Source organism: Polypterus senegalus, chromosome 1 (assembly GCF_016835505.1).
Source record: "Polypterus senegalus isolate Bchr_013 chromosome 1, ASM1683550v1, whole genome shotgun sequence".
Classification (NCBI taxonomy): domain Eukaryota; kingdom Metazoa; phylum Chordata; class Cladistia; order Polypteriformes; family Polypteridae; genus Polypterus; species Polypterus senegalus.
In genome coordinates, this window is record NC_053154.1 from 56,909,347 (window position 1) to 56,929,212 (window position 19,866).

At 38.0% G+C, this 19,866-nt stretch overlaps 1 protein-coding gene across 11 annotated transcripts in view; it reads right to left on the reverse strand.

Annotated features, from left to right (window-relative positions):
• nav2a (neuron navigator 2a) overlaps positions 1 to 19,866 on the reverse strand; it is a 797,383-nt gene that overhangs the window by 86,902 nt on the left and 690,615 nt on the right. For all 11 annotated transcript variants that reach the window (XM_039749336.1, XM_039749362.1, XM_039749403.1 and 8 more), the window contains one exon: positions 1,299 to 1,437. In XM_039749336.1, the coding sequence (XP_039605270.1) occupies positions 1,299 to 1,437 (139 nt within the window). The remainder of the gene's footprint in view (positions 1 to 1,298; positions 1,438 to 19,866) is intronic.

Genomic DNA, 19,866 nt, shown 5'->3' on the forward strand with positions numbered 1-19,866 from the left:
ACACCAGTTTTCACATTAGTGTCGATAATGTAATTATTCAGGTTTAGGAGAGACTTTACAACAGTATCCCTTGACAAGCACCAACACTTGTTGTTCTCCTAAAAGTCTACAATGAAATCATGTTTTTGCTTTGTGCTCTCCACCACCATAACCTATGGGGGAGGAACAAAAGTTTCTGATTCATCAAAAATTTTGATCTATGGTTTTTAACGGATCTCGACGTTTTTGGGCCCCCCGATACTGAAAACATCGATATCTTGATGATGGGTGTGTGTGTGTGTCTGTGTGTCACAGTTTCATGAGGACAGTCTAGAGCTACAATGGCTGAATGGAAAAATAACAAACTCGAAACTTAAACCTGTTATGAGATGACGATGTGCTGATTAGGTTTTGAACCAAAAGAGAGAGGCACTCTAGAGGAACCCTCAAATACCGTAAGTCTTCAATTAATTATGAAATCTTTTCGTCAATTGCAATCATAATGACCTACTTTATGATCAGAAAGAACAGCATCACAGAGGTAAATACTGAATAGTGAAATGTTATAGAATAGTTTGGGTATCTTGGTTACTAGGGCGCAAAGCCTATTGACATTCTCACAAATGACACAAAAGCTTCCTCTTTTACCAGATTTTATATTTTTGATGGTTCAGCACATAAGGGGGTTAGTTCCAGTGTAGTGGCAGTACTACCAATTCTCACTAAACATGCTGTAGGCTCAGTCTGGGAAACAACAGTACACTAAAATGTAAGTTATTACAACATTATAACATATAAAAAGTCCTGCAGTGGTTGCTAAGGTATCTCAATAACATTTTAGCATTGTTTTATTTTAGCCAAGTTAATATTAAGTGTAGAATTCCCTCTGGGATTACTAAAGTATAACAAATACAAAATAATAATTTGACTGAAAATTACATAAGTAATTTATGTTTTCAAATTTTATGGATGTTTGTTAAAATTTCAATTCCTTTAATGCAATTTCCTTCCTAAACAGTAGAAGATATATTGTTATAAACAATGAATATACTTATACTGTATATTTACATACATATAGACATAAATCAGGATAAAATTATGCACATGATAATAATATACACATAGAATGTACTATATACTGTATCTATAAATAAATGGCAGGTTATGGTGAAAACAGTATTATATCATATTAAATAACTGTACAAATATTAATTAGAATTTTATTTAAAAAATAAATCAAGGTTAAAAACAATCCTTACACTGTCCAGAACAAAACACTTACAGCTGGTTCAATTCCACCCCAATCCCCCTTCACTTACCTGACCATCTAGCGCTTTCCGAGAGGCAGCTGGAGTGTTGGCATATGAGCTGATGGAGGAGCTGGTGTTAATATCATCTGTACTCAGGTTGTCTATTGTATCGCTAATCCCACTGCTAACAGAGCTGCTATCATCCCAGCTGAAATGCAAAGGGGGGAAAAAAAATAAGCAAACAGAGCTCAAAGTGTTACAGCTTGTCCAATTTTAGACACATAATTCTTGATTTTTGATGAAGTTTACTTTGTTGTTATTCCACACATTTTTATATGAAATGCAACTGATCTATCTGAATTTCTAAGAAAAACACTACAAAATTCTGTTCTGCATTATTCTAAACACAGTTCAGCGTTTACATAGAAAAAAAGTCATTGCTATACTATGTTTTAAACTGGGGTCTAACATCCTACAAGTTCAGCACTAAATATTGGCAATTTCTGACAAAGGTCACTGGGATTTTTAGAGCAGAATAATATCATTTTTCTAAACAGACACAATGGCCATTCTGATTGTCTTCAACATATGCTTCATCTACTGGTGTCATGCAGACTACTCAGATCAAGACTATGATATTTACATATGAACTGGGATCATAAAATATTTTAAGCAATAACACATCACTATATATTTATTTTGGGAAGCAAACACTTAAAAAATATTGCTTGACAGAGCATATTGCTTATCTTTATGTTTAACTAAGTGATGCAATCTTTGATTTTTTTTTCCTGCAACTGAAATGGCTTACCATTAAATGCAATGAATTCCATCACAGTGAGAACCCATTGTAACACAGGATTTAGGGTTTAAAGGATAAATGACAGCTTCTGAAGTACACTACAAGATGTACCAGATAAGATATGGAGCAAATCTAAGTAAACTACTGGGGTAACCTTTGTGAATTGTAGGTTGCCATTTGCATTTGGCTTCTTGTTCATTGAACCCCAAGGCCAACACGCCTTCCGTTTCTAAGCTCAAAAACGACTACAGTATGTCTAAGTGCAGCTCCCCTTCTGCTCTACCTCTAAAAGTTCAAACTTATTTCTGGGACTATAAACTGCTCTCTATTTGCTAGACCGTCTCTGTAACCCTTACGTCACTATCGATGGCATCTCTCTCTCTCTCCCTCTCTCTCTCTCCTTCCATCACTCCCCAAAGCGGTCGAGCAACCGTACCCAATACTCAGATTTATTATTCAGTAAACCACTGAACACTGAAATTTTTTTCTCTGTTATAGATTTATTTCAAAGCAGACTAAGAACAAAGGCCTTGTTTATACCATTGCAGGACATTCACCTTTTTGTCCTTGAACCTCTCAATGGTTACACAAACGTGGCCTTGTGTCTGGAATCAGTGTTCTGCTGAAATGTGAAAAAGCTTTAGGTTTTTAGTAGACTGAAACAGATTCTCCTGCAGAATTTGATTGTTGTTTCCACCGTTTATTTTTATTTCTATGTTAACTGGAGTTTTGAAAGATAAACCTTTTCTACTTAGTACCTGGGAAGCTTGACACAACACTCACTTTCTGATCACTAAACCATCATTGCTCACACTGATATCCAAATTCTTGCATATTGTTTCATACCCTTTTTCCAAATTATACATTTTCTGTTATTTTAATTCTTACTGCATTGGAATTCAAAATTAATTTTCACAGCAGTCCATCAGGTTTTTTTTTTTATTCAGAAAATGTAGCAGTTGGTGATTCACTGGTTGAGGCCAATTATAAGGCAACTGTGTCCGCATACGAAACTTTGCTAAAACATAGTAATTGAATGTTTATGCAAACTGCAAATTTCTTTATTTCTCTGAAGATTTTAACTTCAAAGAGTCACTTCAAAATAATAAGCCTTTTGATTTTGAATGTTTTGAAACAAAAAAAAAATTACAAAAAAGTCACTATAGCATCTATCATTCAGAAAAGATGCATTGCATATATACATACTGTACATATACAAACATTACAGAGATTACTACAAAGTTAATACTTACTTAAGCAGTTGTATTTTACACAAAAAAAGAGAACAAACAATCTCAGTAACTATATAATTGTGTGGTTAAATGTGTAATTTCTGTATGTGGTGTTTTAAAAACAGCCCAATATAAAGTGATTTTTTGCCAATATCATTGTTTATTATAAGAAATGGATCTATCTAGGGAAAAAAAACAAAGATATCAAAGCAAACAGAGTTAACATCCTGTTTATTCTGTGTAAAGTATTAAGTTGGGCAACCTCAAAAGCTTATCTGATAAGGATTTAATTTCAATAGGAATTGCTTGGCAGAATCAATATGAACTGTTGAGTTTCTTTAGGGTTAGACCTTTCCATAAATAGCAATTCTGATAAAGTACATACTAAGGAATGCATTCCACAAATATAAATTTTCAAAAGACATGAGGTTAACAAGTCAGATTTTAAGACTGCCAGTTGCATATTATTACCATTAACTTCATAACATTAAACTATATCAATTATGGACACTGCAATGGATTGACAATCTGTGTCTTTTCCAAATCAAATTCAAAAGTTGTAGGGAACCAATTCCAAAAGTATTCATTTGGAATATACAAGCAATTTTACTTGGAATGCTGCCTCACAGCTCCAAGTTCTTGTGCTAGAATCCTGGACCGGTCACCATCAGTATGGGTTTAATTCTTCTGGTTACTTTTTTGTTCTCTCCCACATCCCCATGAGATATGTTAGAGATACTCTGAATTGGCCTTGTATGAACCGAGTCTGGTGGTGTGAGCAAGTATGCTCTGTAACGATCTAGAGTCCTGCTCTCAAAACTATTAGGTTAGGCAGCTGGCTCCCCAAACCCCTGAACATGATAAGTATGGAAGGATATATACTGTAACTATATAGCCCCTTATGCACAGAATATATGTCACTAACCAAGGTGAGTTATATTAAAAATAAAGAGAATAAAGCATTTTAGAGTTGCAGAAACTAGAACTTGTATATCCCCCAACCTATTTAACTAAAATGCTCTGATTTCACAGATATTGAGCCATTTGACAGCATTCAGCCATCCACTAAAAACACACTGTCAGCTCAAACTAGTGGTGAGTTTGCCAAAAGAACTGCAACATTAACAACACTGTAAAATCCATCTTAAGGTCAGTCATTAATTTACATGGGTTTCCCAAAATCCATTCTAGATAAAGTAGTACTTTAAATCCTTTGTAATCCACATGATTCTCAATCCACTCGATAATCACTAAGTGCTTCCTAAACCAGCTAAAGTTTGTGCCTGTCTAAGCAGCAGACAGTGGTCATCAGACAGAAAATAATTAAAGTCATGTGATGACAATTCATAATAATGATAATATTAATACATTTATATAGCACACTTCTTAATGCACAAATATTCAGAATACAAGAGGAATACAAGTATAGAAAAAGAACAAAAAAACACTAGATAAAAAAGAAATAGACAACTCTGTTCCTGATACAGATGTGAACAATGCTGGAGCACCACAAGTCTTGTCTCCTTTTCTTTTTACTCTGTACACCTCCGACTATAAATATAAAAGCAGGCCATATTACTGGCAGAAATTCACAGATGATTTTGTACTTATAGGGTGTATTGATAAAGGGGAAGAGGCAAAGTTTGGGAGTCACATGGAGAATTTTGTTTCTTGATGTAAAGAGAATTGTGTGCATCTTAACATCAAATAAACCAAGGAAGTGGTTATTGACTTTCATTGCACCAAAGAGCCTCTATGTCTGGTCACTCTTCAAGTAGCGGATGTAGAGGTGTTCCATGTCTACAAGTAATTGGGAATCCACATTAATGCCAGGTTGGACTGATCTCGGAACACAGAGGAACTATAAGAAAGGGCGAAGCAGGTTCTTTTACCTTAGGAGACTGAGTTCCTTTAATCTGGGGAGTGACATCCTTCACAACTTCTATACTGTACTTCTGTGATGGCCAATGTGATTTTCTACACTGTGGTGTACTGGGCTGGTAACATCACTTCAAGAGAGGTCCACTGAATCAAAAGGCTGATTAAAAGGGCAGACTCAGTTTTGGGACACACTCTGGAATCCCCGATGGAAGTGGCGAAGGAGAGATTTAAAACAAAACCGAGTGCCATTATGAACTATGCTGCACATTCTTTATCTGAAACACTAATAGTCAGTACTTTTATCCAACAAATTATTTAGCAGAAGTGTATCAAGAAACAAGACTGGGACCCCTTTAAACCAACAGCAATACATCTGCATAATGCCTCACTGTGACAGACAAGTCAAATTCTGTCTGCTTTATAGTACTTCTAGTGTGTGTTCAGACCAAAGTGGGTGTGCATATTTATTTATTTATTTGCTTGTCTACCTATTGATGTATTTATTTATTTAAAGAGCTTCTGAAAAAATCCAAACTTCCCCCTGAGGAAAAATAATGTTTTCTTTCTATCTATCTAGGCCTAGCTATCATCAGAGGTGACTGTGTGCAGAGGGTGCAGACATATAAATACCTGGGAGTGCAGCTGAATGATTAATTGGACTGGACTGCCAATACTAATGCTCTGTGCAAAAAAGGACAGAGCCGACTATACTTCCTTAGAAGGCTAGCGTCCTCCAACATCTGCAATAAGATGCTACAGATGTTCTATCAGACGGTTGTGGCGTCTTTAATTTAATATTGTTTTTTATCAGTATGCTGCTGCTGAAGTATCCCTTGGGATTAATAAAGTATCTATCTATCTATCTATCTATTCCCGTGAGGCCTAGCTACACCTGCTGTGAAAGTTCTCTACATTGAAAGTACAAATGATTTGCAACTACCAAGCACTTTTTACAGATGTCATGGTACTTGAGTTATTCTCTGTATATCTGAGAAATATATACACTGCCAGGAAGAGTAAGAATTTTTAAGACATAATGGAATGTATGTATTCATCTTCATTTACGAAGTGTGGAAAAAATAACAGAGTATATAAATTAAATATCTACAAAACAATTCACAGATTGCCTCCAGGCTGACCAGGTGTTGTCTGATAAGAGAGTAAAGGAAAATTATAATGTGAAGATTTATTCTTTTGGCCATTTCACCCCACTTTACTTCTGTTGGATTGGCTGCAGTGAGACTTCGTAAGCAGCAACACTCTGCTGTCATCTAAAAGAAGAACAAGTTCTTTTTAATAAAAAAAATGTATGATTTTTGTCTCTCATTTCCTTTACATCCATCCATCCAAGAAGCCATAGGTGATTGAGTTTGTGCTTATTTATATGCTTTGGCACTTTAATCTCTCAGATTCAACATTTTCTGGAAACTCACTCCAGAATGATATAATTCAGAATTACAACATTCAATATTACAAATTGGTTAAAATAAATTTAAACGCTTTAAGCACAACAAAGTAGAAATGGCAGTTTTGTTCCTAAAAAACACTGGTGTCAACTGGCTCTCATTACGGTTTCTTTGATGTTAACTGCATCCACTTATCCATCCATCACTTTTATCCAGTACAGGGTTGATGCTTTCCCTTTCCAGAATTTGCCTCCAGCCAGCAGAAGGAAGTTTACTTTCCTCTCCTCCTGGCAATAAGTGATAGAGTGTAACATCATCCTCAGTATGTAAAACGTCCTTCACTTCTTTAAACACATCTTTACCAGATTGATGGCAGTTGGCATCTTAGTTTAACAAACCTTAGGTAGGATTGCAGGAAGGCTTGCTTTCTGTGCTGAATTTACAAGTTTTCCTTTTCTTACCAAGGGTTTTGTCCACAAATTCTAGTTTCTTTCCAAAGCCCCAACACATGCTGCCAGATCAAATATGATAGCAAAATTATTGAGTGCAGACAATGTGGAACTTCCTGTGTGTCCCAGCAGTGTTCACAGAACTGTCTGTGTCTCTTCCCAGCACCATAAGACAGATTCAACAATTTGGGAAAAGTGGAACTAATTAAGTGTAAATAAAAAAAAGAAAGTGTTTGTTATTTGGTACAACATGACTGGAAGAAACACTGCCACTCCAATGAAGATTATAGGAGCAATGCCTGCAGTACATTCATATGTATCATATTTGAGAAGTGTGAATGTATGTAAAATTAAAAAAAAGGAAAATTAGTTGACCATGTTTTAGGAATTCAAGTAGAAGTTGTCAGTAAAAGCCCAGGGGCGGGTACGCTGACGCTCTTTCTGAGTTCTCTGCAGGTCTTACCGGGAAATCCCACCAGTTAGTATAAGAAAAAGGCAGGCAGTTCTGTTTTGGACTCTGTTGTGTAAACTTGACTATGATGTCTCAAAGACTTTGCAGCCAGGAAACCGAATTAAACGGGTGGCTGCCCCAAACCTTTTCACGCCTCAAGTCTCTACTTATTACAGTGGCGTAGTCGGCAGGATGGTGTCCCTGAAGAACCCGGGACACGACCTTACAAGGAACCAGGTGGGTGAGTACCGGGGCCGAGTTTCGGGGCAGGGAGTGCGCGGGGGTCAGGAAGGACGCGGTGCAGGCTCTGCTCCACGAGCATAACCGCTTGCAAATTAAAGGTCAGACCGGACCCGCTCTCTGAGTTGCACTTTCAGTTTAGAGCGACTCGGCTTCTTTCAAGAGAGAACAGTGGAATGACGACTCTCTGAAGCACATAAAGAATGCAGTGGTTCTCGTTAACGCCAACGACGATTTGCCCATGCCACAGGGACCTCACTTTGTCATGGATAATGAATTATTGTATCGGGTTGCTGAACATGAGGGAAGGTCCGAAGTTGTTGCTAGTCCCGCGGACCTACCGGCGGCAGGTTTGCGAAGTTAGCCCACTCTCACCTTCTTGGAGGCCATCTCGGCTCCGATAAAACATTAGAGCGCATTAAGCTCCGTTTTTTGGCCGGGATTAATGAGGAGGTTCGCCGCTTTTGCATTTCCTGCCGGAGTGTCAACTGCGGCAAATTCCTAGGAAGGACCGTGCTCCTCTGATTCCCCTTCCCTTATTGACGTTCCCTTTGACAGGATTGGGGTGGATATAGTAGGACCCTGGAGCCCTCAGAATTTATAACAGAGTGATACAAGAAAATAGTGAACATTAGTTTTACATAGTGCTTGTCACAGTAAATCCTTTTCCTAGCGGACACTGGCAGTATCGTGTCCTTCCATTCGGTTACACGGCGCCTGCGACTTTTCAGCGCCTGGTGGACAAAGTGCAAAAACACTGTACTTAACTGATGACAGGATTCATGAGGTTGACTATATAATAGAAAAAAGGATGTCAGTTAAACTGAAATGGAAGATGAAGCAGTAGCCTTGTGGTTAAAAATTCAGATTCCGATTAGCTAGTCTACGCAGCCTAACTGAAAATGCCGCACAGCCTCATTTTGACTGGACCTTGTGTAACTCATGCTAACTCATGCGTGGCTGGGGACCACCTTCCTGGCTCCGAGAAGGTAAGCAACACCACTCTTGGACGAAAAAAGATGCAGACCCTAAAATGATCTTCTCCTTCCTTCTTAACTGCCAAGAAATAAGGACGTGTGACCTAACCCACTGCCTGGGAAACCCCACCTTGTCTGGTCCACAGAATATAAAGCCAGTTTGTTCCTGAAAGGTGGTGTCAGGTGCTATGCTCACTAACCCAGAGGACAGAACTCCTACTGCTAACAATTACATGTACTTTAGAAACTTGCTGTTTTTGTTTGAGCCAATATTGTCTGTCTTTTCAGTTTACAATAAAACAGAGTTACCAGGGTGGTACCCCAATCTTTCTCGCCTTCTTCAAACTGTCAGCCTACCCAGTCATTTCTTACATATGTTACACGTGAGATCAACAATACACATCTGTTCTCAAACTTAGTTCTCTTAACTAATGTCTATGGCTTTTAAAGTTATTAGGTACACTGTACTGACTGCTCAATTAAGCCCAACAAACCTTTCATAGGCAAAGGGAAAATTTTTAAACCAGACTTATTGCATCCCTGTGTAGGTATAACTGTAGAGAAGGCATAGTGGTGAACTAATGTGTACATTTTACAGCCCAATATTGGTGCAACAACTTTCTCTCATCTTTGCTTTTCACTCTCTGTAGCTCGTTTTCTACACTTTCCCTCCTGACTGATATATGAAGCTGACTTTTAAATCAACACAATTAGTACATCTTACACAAAGAAGTTCTAAATCAAACCAAACACTTTACATTTTGTTAAAGCAGACGCTTTCACCTGGGGTGTTTTTCAAAAGCTGGCAATAACAGCTCAGTCAGGCCTCTACAAGGAAAAGAAAAGATTGGGCCACTTTCTTCTAAAACAGTGTTAGCTAGTTGCTACCACACTTCCACAACTTTTTTTTTCTTCATATGAACTCATCCTAAGGGAAGCCAGCATTACAAGAGGTCATGTTTACAGCAAAACAAATCGATAATCTAATGTAAGTGTGCCAGGAACTCTCTAACTAGTTCTCCACATGTTTACAAAACATAGCATTTCATCAGAAACAATAGCAAGTAACCAGAAATTTTCCAGTAAATGATTTGGGAAATTGCAAAATAACTATAAAATGATGTGAAAATGTTCAAAAATTAAAGGTCTGCCGCCTGACATTCTGATTTTCTATTTCAATGATCATTTCCACTGACATACATACAGAATACAATACACAAGGTATTCCAATGGAAAAATTTAGTTTCATTTCAGGTTTTAGCAGGCTTTTACCTGCAAACCACAAAGACTATGAAAAAAAATATTATGGTATGAGACCTTCCTTAATTATTGCTGGGAGCGTGATGTATATGAATTATTAGGCCAGCTGGAAGGCCATAATGAAGAAGTACTTTAAGGTGGAGGACTGCATGAATTTAAGAAGAGTACTAGTGAGTTGGCCCTTGGTTATTATACTCAGAAGTTGACATAATGAGAAAACTGACTTTTTAACTAACTGAATTATGATCTAAATGGGAAAATATTTGCTTCAGTAAGAATATCATTTGGGTAGCACAGCGCTGCAGCAATCCCAGCTGCTGCTTCACCTCCCCAGAAGTGCAGGTTTGAACCACAGCCTGCTAGTCATCATTTTGTTATATTCTGTTTTTTCTTCAAGTGTTCCAGAAGCTCTCTTGTATTCTACAGACATGCAGGTTAGGTTGATTTGCAACGTTAATGTGCTCTAGTATATAGCGGAGTGATGTGATGGACTTAAAACCCATCCAGCATTGGTTTCTGCCTAAACAGATTCTGCTCAAAATTGAGGTAAGCTGATTAGACTAATAACCACATTTCTTTTTGTAAATAAATGTAACAATTCACTTCTTTATTCTGCTCTTCCTCCTTATGACATCAAGAACTGTGAGCAAATGGTAAGTCAAGGCAACAGGACAAAGAATTCATGATGCCTCGTGGCATGTTATCCCAGATGAGGACCAGAAGCCAGAAGAAGGTGGTCATGTCCAGGGAGGCCACCGCAAGGAAAACATATGAAAGACAGTCAGTAAAGTCAGCCTGGCCAACTGACCACCCAGTTACTGTACTTTCGGTGACATGGCTTGGAGAGGGCCTTTAAAAAAGGCAGTTCACTTCCTATGAAGACAAGCAAGCAACACCTTCAAACTGTGGCTACTTAGTTAGTGTGCAATCACAGGGGGGTCTAGTTACAAATCCATGGTCTTATCAATGGATGAATTAATTATCTTTTATTAATACCTTTTATTTCCAAGTTTAGACATCTGGTGCTGCACTTTTTGTTACAATGGTAAAGTATGTAGGTAGAATATCTCTGTTAATGTTAGCATTCATTAACATTTGTCAGTAGGTGGATATTAATTCATCTAGGTAAAAAAGAGAATTTAATGTATGGCAAATAAAGGGAGCAGCCTTACTTTGAATAATTGTAATTTACCATAAGGTACTGCCAAGTACATCAGAACAGGTACATTACTTTAAATAAAACCCTTAAAGGTATGACAAATGAGTTCAAACAAAGATTGTACTCATTATATTAAAATACACACCTTACCTGTGACCAAATGACAAAGTAACCAGTTAAAAGGTGCCGCACATTAGAACTACTCTGCCATTGAGCACTGGCAAGGTCATTTTTTTTAAATTTACAAAGAAAGCAGGAGTCAGCTAATGCTATTTTTGAAGGTGTTTATGCTTTAAAATGATGTTTTTAAATCTACAGATGGATGGAAAATAATGTTTAATTCAGTACTGCAGAGTATACTGTAAATAAATTCAATTACATTATTATAAAATTGTTACGCAAAATGACACCTTTTATTGTCACTAAAAAGATTACAATATGCAAGTTTTCGAGGCAACTCGGGCACCTTCTTCAGGCAAGATGTAATACAGAAACTGAAGTTTCCTGTGTTTATATCCACACACTAGGATAAGAAACAACATTGGTAAATCTTTAAAGGAAAAATCTTAAATAACAACAACAACATTTATTTATATACCACATTTTCATACAAAAAGTAGCTCAAAGTGCTTTACATAATGAAAAAAAGAAAAACAAAAGACAAAATAAGAAATTAAAATAAGACAACATTTGTTAACATAGAAAAGGAGTAAGGTCCGTTGGCCAGGGTGGACAGAAAAAAAAAAAAAAACTCCAGATGGCTGGAGGGAAAAAAAAAAAAATCTGCAGGGGTTCCAGGCCACGGGACCACTCAGTCCCCTCTGGGCATTCTACCTAACATAAATGAAATAATCCTCTTTGTAGTTAGATGTTGTTTCTTGTCCTAGTGTGTGGATGTAAACACAGGAAACTTCAGTTTCTGTATTACATCTTGCCTGAAGAAGGGCCCTGAGTTGCCTCGAAAGCTTGCATATTGTAATCTTTTTAGTTCGCCAATAAAAGGTGTCATTTTGCTTGGCTTTTCTCTACATTCATAATGGCTAACACGGTACAACACCCTAGTACTAAAATTGTTACAAAATTCTAATTAATATGTATTTTTTTCTAATGAATTGAACATTTAAGAAATTTACACTACAATATTCAATAATGAAAATACCCATACGTTGGAATCATTTGAACTTATGAAGGCCAATCTTATTAATGAATTCTGCTTCATTCACATTAAAGAGACATTCACACTTTATTTGGCTGGCATATATTCTTGTATGTTATAATTACAAAAATATTCTCACAAACAGCAAATGCCTCCATATTATTTAAAATATGAAAGGTACTTAACACCTCGTGGCATATATGTAAAGTACTGCATTGACAAGGACCGGTTTAGCTTGTGGATAAATGCACTCGATCACTGACAGCACACGACTGCATCATTTATCAAGAGCTGCTTTAGTGTGCCTTGGAACACTTCAAGATCAAAGTACTGGAATAACTTCTGACCTTTAGTGGTGGCACATGTCATTAGCTTTGCTAGGTTTGAAAAACTTTTCACATTAATAAACCTTATCACACAAATGTTAAGTGAAGGTGCAACATTCTGGCACCAGACTGTGTTTTCATTTGAAACAATGAGTGGCTGGCTATGATATTTAGGGTATTTGAATGACATGAGACCACAAAGGCACAACCATGCAAGTTTAAAAATATATAAGACCATTAACAACTTTCATTTGAGACGGAGACTTTGGAAGTTCTAACCACAGCAACAAATCTTTACCGGTTTTCCATCAATTAATTAATCTACAACCAGCTTCAAATTTCCAAATTTCTGTGTTGTCGAGCTAGCAACCCTGCATTATAATATTTGCAAGGTGTTTTCCAGTTTCAAGTAACAAAAGCTTACTTTCCTACTTTCTATCAAGCAATTTGTAGATGACGTTGAATTCACTGCCACTTAGAAATCTGCCTGAACTGAAGGAACTGTAAAGCAACAGTGGACTGAAAGCCAAATTCACATCTGATAGGCTTGAAATGTATGCCTCTGTCCCAGCTATATTCAACAGTATCTTGTTAAATGTTGCGTGCATCGTGACTTTTGAGTGGTGCATATACTTGTGCAAACGGCTCTGCTCACTAATATGTACAATTTAGTGATGAACATCATTATTCTATATTGTGGTTTGCTGCTGCACAAGATACCAATCTAAACACAGACACATTGATGCAACATTAACATTCAGTATGTCATGTAAGAGCAATATAACATAAGAAATAAAAGCATATTTTATATTTTTTCTTTTACAATATTATTTCTACAGTAAGGACAGATATTCTAATTTGGCTCTTTTATTTTTGAAATTGAAAACAGTGATGCTGGCTCTCCTCTCTAAATGATCTGAAACAAAGGTGACACAAACAACGTCATAAACTATATTTGAATGCGAACATTCCCTTGTGAATTCTGCAGTCCATAGTTAAAATTTTCTCTTGGAGGAAAAAATAAACATCTTGGGATATTCACACAGTTCAAAAAGGATAAGCAATCATACCAATCATTTTTTTTAGGGGTCAGTCAAATCTCACGAAAGCTAGAAGAGATATCCTTAAGGGACTTGGCCACAATCCAGCACCCATGACCCAGCCCCAAACCAACATACTCTGAAATAAAATTATGGATAAAACTAACTGGTTCTTGCTAATTGTTCACCCAGGCTCTAACAGGGAGTAATGTTTTACACCCATAAAACAGCTCAGATGCTTAGCTAAATGCCACTGAAACAAAGTAAAATAAACATTCCAGAGGAAAGCACAAGAAATGTCTACCTACTTATGCACTCAGCTAAAGCAACATTTCTGTTCTATTATGGTGCTCACCTTGGAAAAGTATCTCTTGCTTTCTTCACAAACAGCACGGGAAGCAGACATGAGGCTGTGAAGTTTAAACAAAGCAAAGACACGCCTTTTGATCTTGACTTTTTATCTTCTTTTGCTACCAATTCCGTGTACACAGCTACAAAGAATCACTGCATGTTCAGAATGGCCATCTGAGAGAACATCTTCATTTTACTGCACATAGAAGAACCAACATATCTAAGCCCCACTTGCAGAACTGAAGGACACAGCACTATAATAAGGAAGGCCTCAGGTTTGGCCGTTAATCAAGTGCAGAAATAAGACTGGCATTAAGAAGATTACAGTACTGAGCTGCAGTCACTAAAATCCACTATCAAGTAAAACTGTGGTGAACCAGTTTGCTTACAGACTATATCCACGGCTCCGTCTGGACATACCTAAAATACTCAAAGCTGGCTATGGCTTGGCATGGGTACTGGCCACATTTGTATAGTACTCCCATTGACAACACTCATGTGTAAGGCATGGAACAGGATTTGAAATACTGCGATGTGACTGAAATTGGCATCAACTTCAAAACTGCGTCTGCACTAAAATGTATGCAAAATTGTGGGGAAATGCAACACTGCTGGTGTTCAGTTCATCCAGGAGAATGGGATCAACAACTGATCAGAATTCCTATAACTGGGAAACCACTGCAGAATAAACATTTGTTTATTTGCTAAGCAGATACTTTTAGCAAAAAGCGGCTAACAAAGGAGGTCAATATAATCTAGTAACATCAGTCAAGGGACTGTTTGGAATAAGTGCAGCAGGACAAGTTGCAAACGATCACTGTTAATTGAAGATACATAAAGCAGATATAACAAAAAAAAGATCAAAATAACAATATGACAGATATCCACTGAGTAAAAAACATTCATTAATGATCTGACAGATATTCACAAAACAGTTGCAAGGTTTTCAATCGCTTCTTAAACACATTGAGGAAGTCATCAGTTTGGATGGGTGTGGGCAGCTTGTTCCATCAGAAAAGAGTCTGGATTGAAATTTGATATGACGCACAGGTGGCATCACCAGACACTGTTCACTGGCAGACCCGAGTGAGTGAGAAGGAGCATAGCACCTCACCAGTGTCTCCATGCACTCAGGTGCTGACCCACTGACTAATCTACAGGCAAGCATCAAGGATCTGAACTTAATGGAGCCAATGTAGCGACCTGAAGAGATGAGTGACATGCCTCCATCTCAGCTGACTGAATACAAGACACACTGCCTCATTTTGGACCATCTGCAGTGGTCCAACCAAAGTGGACACTACACAATCAAGGAAGCATGCAATGGCAGTTCAGGTGATAGTAGATAGCATTGACAATTGTTAAAGTGATGCATGGTGGACTACTTATTAACAGTCAAAATGCAAGCTCGTCTGTGCAATACAGTAAGAATGAAACATTCTAAGGAGTGTGCATGGGAGTGAGCAATCACAGAGTTCAAACAATTTACCGGTAATAGTAATTTACACCTCAACATAAAAGCCAAGCAAAATGACAACTTTTATTGGCTAACTAAAAAGATTACAATATGCAAACTTTCGAGGCAACTCAGGCCCTTTCTTCAGGCAAGATGTAAAGAAGGGGCCTGAGTTGCCTCGAAAGCTTGCATATTGTAATCTTTTTAGTTAGCCAATAAAAGTTGTCATTTTGCTTGGCTTTTCTCTACATTCATAATGGCTAACACGGTACAACACCTCAACATAAAAGAAATGTGTAGATAACAAAAATGAACTAAATTCCACAATTTCCACTTATCCCACTTAACTCCAATGAAAAACTGCTTTTTTTTTTACATCTTGAGAATAGTCAATAAAAGAAATGCCTCTGTCACTATATTCATGTGACTACATATCAGTAAGTTCTGCTCTCCATCCATCCATACATGAGCATTCAAAATTCATCCATCCATTTTCTAAGGCTGCTTAATCCACTTTTAGAAGGTTGAGCTTTTGGAACTGGGTAAGGCTGGGCTCTAGGTAGACATTTTATTATCCCGCAGGGAAATTTGTTTGCAGCAGAAAAGTACAAAACCCAAGACATTGCCAGACATAAGAAAATAAGCCAAGACACAGCAACTGACAACATGTACACATATTCAAGATAATGACCTTGCACAATATACAAAATAATCACTGGCTATACTGATACATATAGCCTTTCTCACTTATAACAGGCCAAATTAAAGTAGTCTTTCAGTTTGCAATAAACGAGTTTGAAGTGTGAGAGGAAAAATGGAGTCGGAAAAACCTATGACAAACACAGACAGTGACAGTGACAAGGCCAGGATTCAAACTCATTCTTCCTGACATGTGAGGCAGCAACGCTAACTACTGGGCCACTCTTGTGGCCAATACTCGAGAATGCACAAAAATACTAAACACATTTCTAATCAGCCAAATTCCAAACACACCACAGATTGTTTTGTGCTTACTTATGCTATCTCATAAGGACTTAGATTAGAACAGAGATGCACAAGATTATAAAATCCCTGACTGTGTAACAGAAATCTTCACTTTCAATACAAATGTGTGTGTGGGCTGCAAAAAGGTATGCACTGCCCTGACAGAGGAACCAACCATACCCAAATGAAACTGAAAGCCTCTTTGTTGCCCATTTCTCCTTCTTATCTATGTTCCTAACAGAAACCAGATGGAGTAAAAGTTGGTCTAAAATGTAGTCAAGATTCAATTTTTCTGCGGTGGGTTGGCACCCTGCTCAGGATTGGTTCCTGCCTTGTGCCCTGTGTTGGCTGGGATTGGCTCCAGCAGACCCCCGTGACCCTGTATTCGGATTCAGCGGGTTAGAAAATGGATGGATGGATGCATTCCATTTTTTTTTGCTTAAAAAAATAAATATGAAAGACACATACATACAGACAACAGAAACATCACTTTGTTTTGTAATCATTGCATCGACAAACTATAGAAAGCCACCGAGTCAGGCCATAACAAATTCAACATAATGTGCCTTTCTAAAAAGGAACACCGTGGCTATGTGCTCGTGAGCACAACTTCCCTTTCCATTCAATAAGACAAGGAGAAGAGCTGGAGGGAGAACGAAGCGCGCACCCTGCATGCATTATTAACAAAAACAGCTGGTTGCCTGCACCTGGGATTGCTTATGTCATTTGTAGCCTTCAGCCGTGTCTAGAACCAGAGGAAAATTGAAATCTGGCAATGCAATAAAAATGGTTTAAAATTATGCTGCTACTTTGTTATCTGCTGAGAGTCAGGAATCAAAGCTTTAAACAGCCATGACATAATGTCGTACCTACTAGTGTTACACTTTCAGCAGCAAGACACCCATATATAACCTTCAACACACATAGCAGACAGACAGCTATATTAAGCAGCTGAGGCTTGACTGGCAGAACTTGTTTTTCTGGCCATTGTTCAACCCTATTGTTTTCAGAAGACTCCAATGGCCTAAGGGTATGAAGATAACTGTGGGGAAGAGGTGCTGGGGGGGCTTGTGTGGCCCACAAACTGGATTAGTTGCAGCCCATGGAGAAGTAAAAGGATTAAAGATAACAACTGCTAGCCAGGAAATGGCTTCATTTTCCTAACCGTCTACACATGTTTATCAGCAATTATGGTAATAGGCCCTTAACCAATGGATTTTAATTAAACTAACCACAAGACAATATAGCAGTTCTTTTAACTTGAAATTCATCTAGAAACCTCTTTTCATTTTTATGTTAAATCACTCCTCATACATAATTCATCTCCATAATAAGTTCAAGGTTTTGACAGTTTCCTGATCCAACTGTCTTTTTAACAACTTTAAACAAACAAAAAAAAATTATTTCACTACTTGCAAAACAGCATTTACATGAGAAACCATACACTGCTCTCAAGAGTACTATTGTTTTTTTTTTCCTCTTCCACGTGTGTCTTGAATTACCCCCTACTAGATAAATATGGTTGTGTGAGTGACTGGGATGGTTCCTGCCTTTTGCTTAATGCTACTGGGATAGGCTTTGGCTTCTATGACCCTGAGCTGATTTATACAGTTTCAATAATAGATGAAAAGGCCATGTCCAACAATCAAATAAGCAACACTATGGTACACTCTGGCTTCTACATAACTGTATAAGAGGATCTAAATATCAGGGGCTCAAACTTTCATCCATTCATCCATTTTCCAACCCGCTACATCTTAACACAGGTTCACGGGGGTCTGCTGGAGCCAATCCCAGCTAGCACAGGGTGCAAGACAGGAACAAACCCCAAGCAGGGTGCCAACCCACCACAGAGCGCGCACACACACACACACACACACACACACACACACACACACACACCAAGCACACACTAGGGACAATTTTAGTATCGCCAATGCACCTAACCTGCACGTCTTTGGACTGTGGGACGAAAACTGGAGGACCCAAAGGAAACCCACGCTGACACAGGGAGAACATGAAAAACTTCACGCAGGGAGGACCCGGGAAGCAAAACCAGGTCTCTTTACTGAGAGGCACCAGCGCTACCTCTGCACCAACCTTCCAGCCCCTCAAACTTTCAATTAAATGAAAACTAAATACCAACAGGAAAAATACAAAATTAAAACAAATACATTGTCATGATAACAGAATCAGTTTGAGGATATATACAGTGCATCCACAGCATAAGCTTTCCAGCTGGGTGGGAAAAGACAGCAATGAAAGAAGGAAGTAAAGAAAGATGGTACCTGTATGTGTGGGGTGGGAGGAGGAGAAGTTGGCTTATTTCTACAAAACTAACACGCAACGAGGCTGACTGTATTTTTTTCTCAAAAGACGCACCCTAAATTAGTCTCCACATGATTCCTAAAGCTATGCATACATTAACCCAGTGGCTTAGTTGACATAGCCAAACTGCATTTTGACAAAATTACTTGAGTCACAGTTAAGTATACAGATATATACTGCATATACAGTAGTATACACTGTGCAAAAAGCTATGCAGAAGGGTCAGCAAACACCTCACACAGCTGAATGGATTCAGTACCATTTGTGTTTTATATTATATATCTACAGACACACAGATTATAATGCAGTTTGCATGTTCTCCCAGTGTCTGCATAGGATTCCTCGCACAGTCCTAAGACATGAAGGTTAGGTGAACTGGCGATACTAAATTGTCCCTAGTGTGTGTTTGCCCTGCGATGGACTGCCGGCCTGTCCAGGGTTTGTTGCGCCCTATGCTAGTTTGGACAGGTTCCAGCAGAACCCAAACCCGTGATCCTGGTCTAGATTAATCGTGATAGAAAACTACATAACACGTGGATAGTATTGTTAGTCCACTATAAAATATTTTTACACCTCCACCTTTCCTTTTTTATAGAGTACCTTTCATGTTTATTCACTTTAAGCAATCAGAGACTTACTGTAGCTTTGGTACATTAAGATATTGAACGTACACACATGAACATGCTATTCCTAAAACACTGAGAACTTAATATATTTTATATTTGGAATGAATATAAATTTGCTGTTTTCAACTAGTCATCCAAAAATGCACACACTTACCTTGATCCAATTTTAGGATTGTGGTATGGAAAGCAGAAAGAATCTTGGATGTGGTGCCAGACCCTCATTAGGCACATTCATGTATATACCCACAATCAGGTCATAATAATAATTATTATAATAATAATCTGACCTGCACATCTTTGAAGTGCGGGAGGAAAGCAAAGAAACTAACAAAAAAATAAAGAAAAGAACATGAGATGACTGAGCAAACTAGACTTAGTGGTTGCAACTGCCAAACCCTGACCAGATCAATTAGCCTACCTATGCTCCAACTGTTAAATCAGTCAATCAACTGTAATGTAGTCTGGGTATCGAAATCTTTCAGGTCGCCTTTGATAGAAGAATATGCCAAGCAA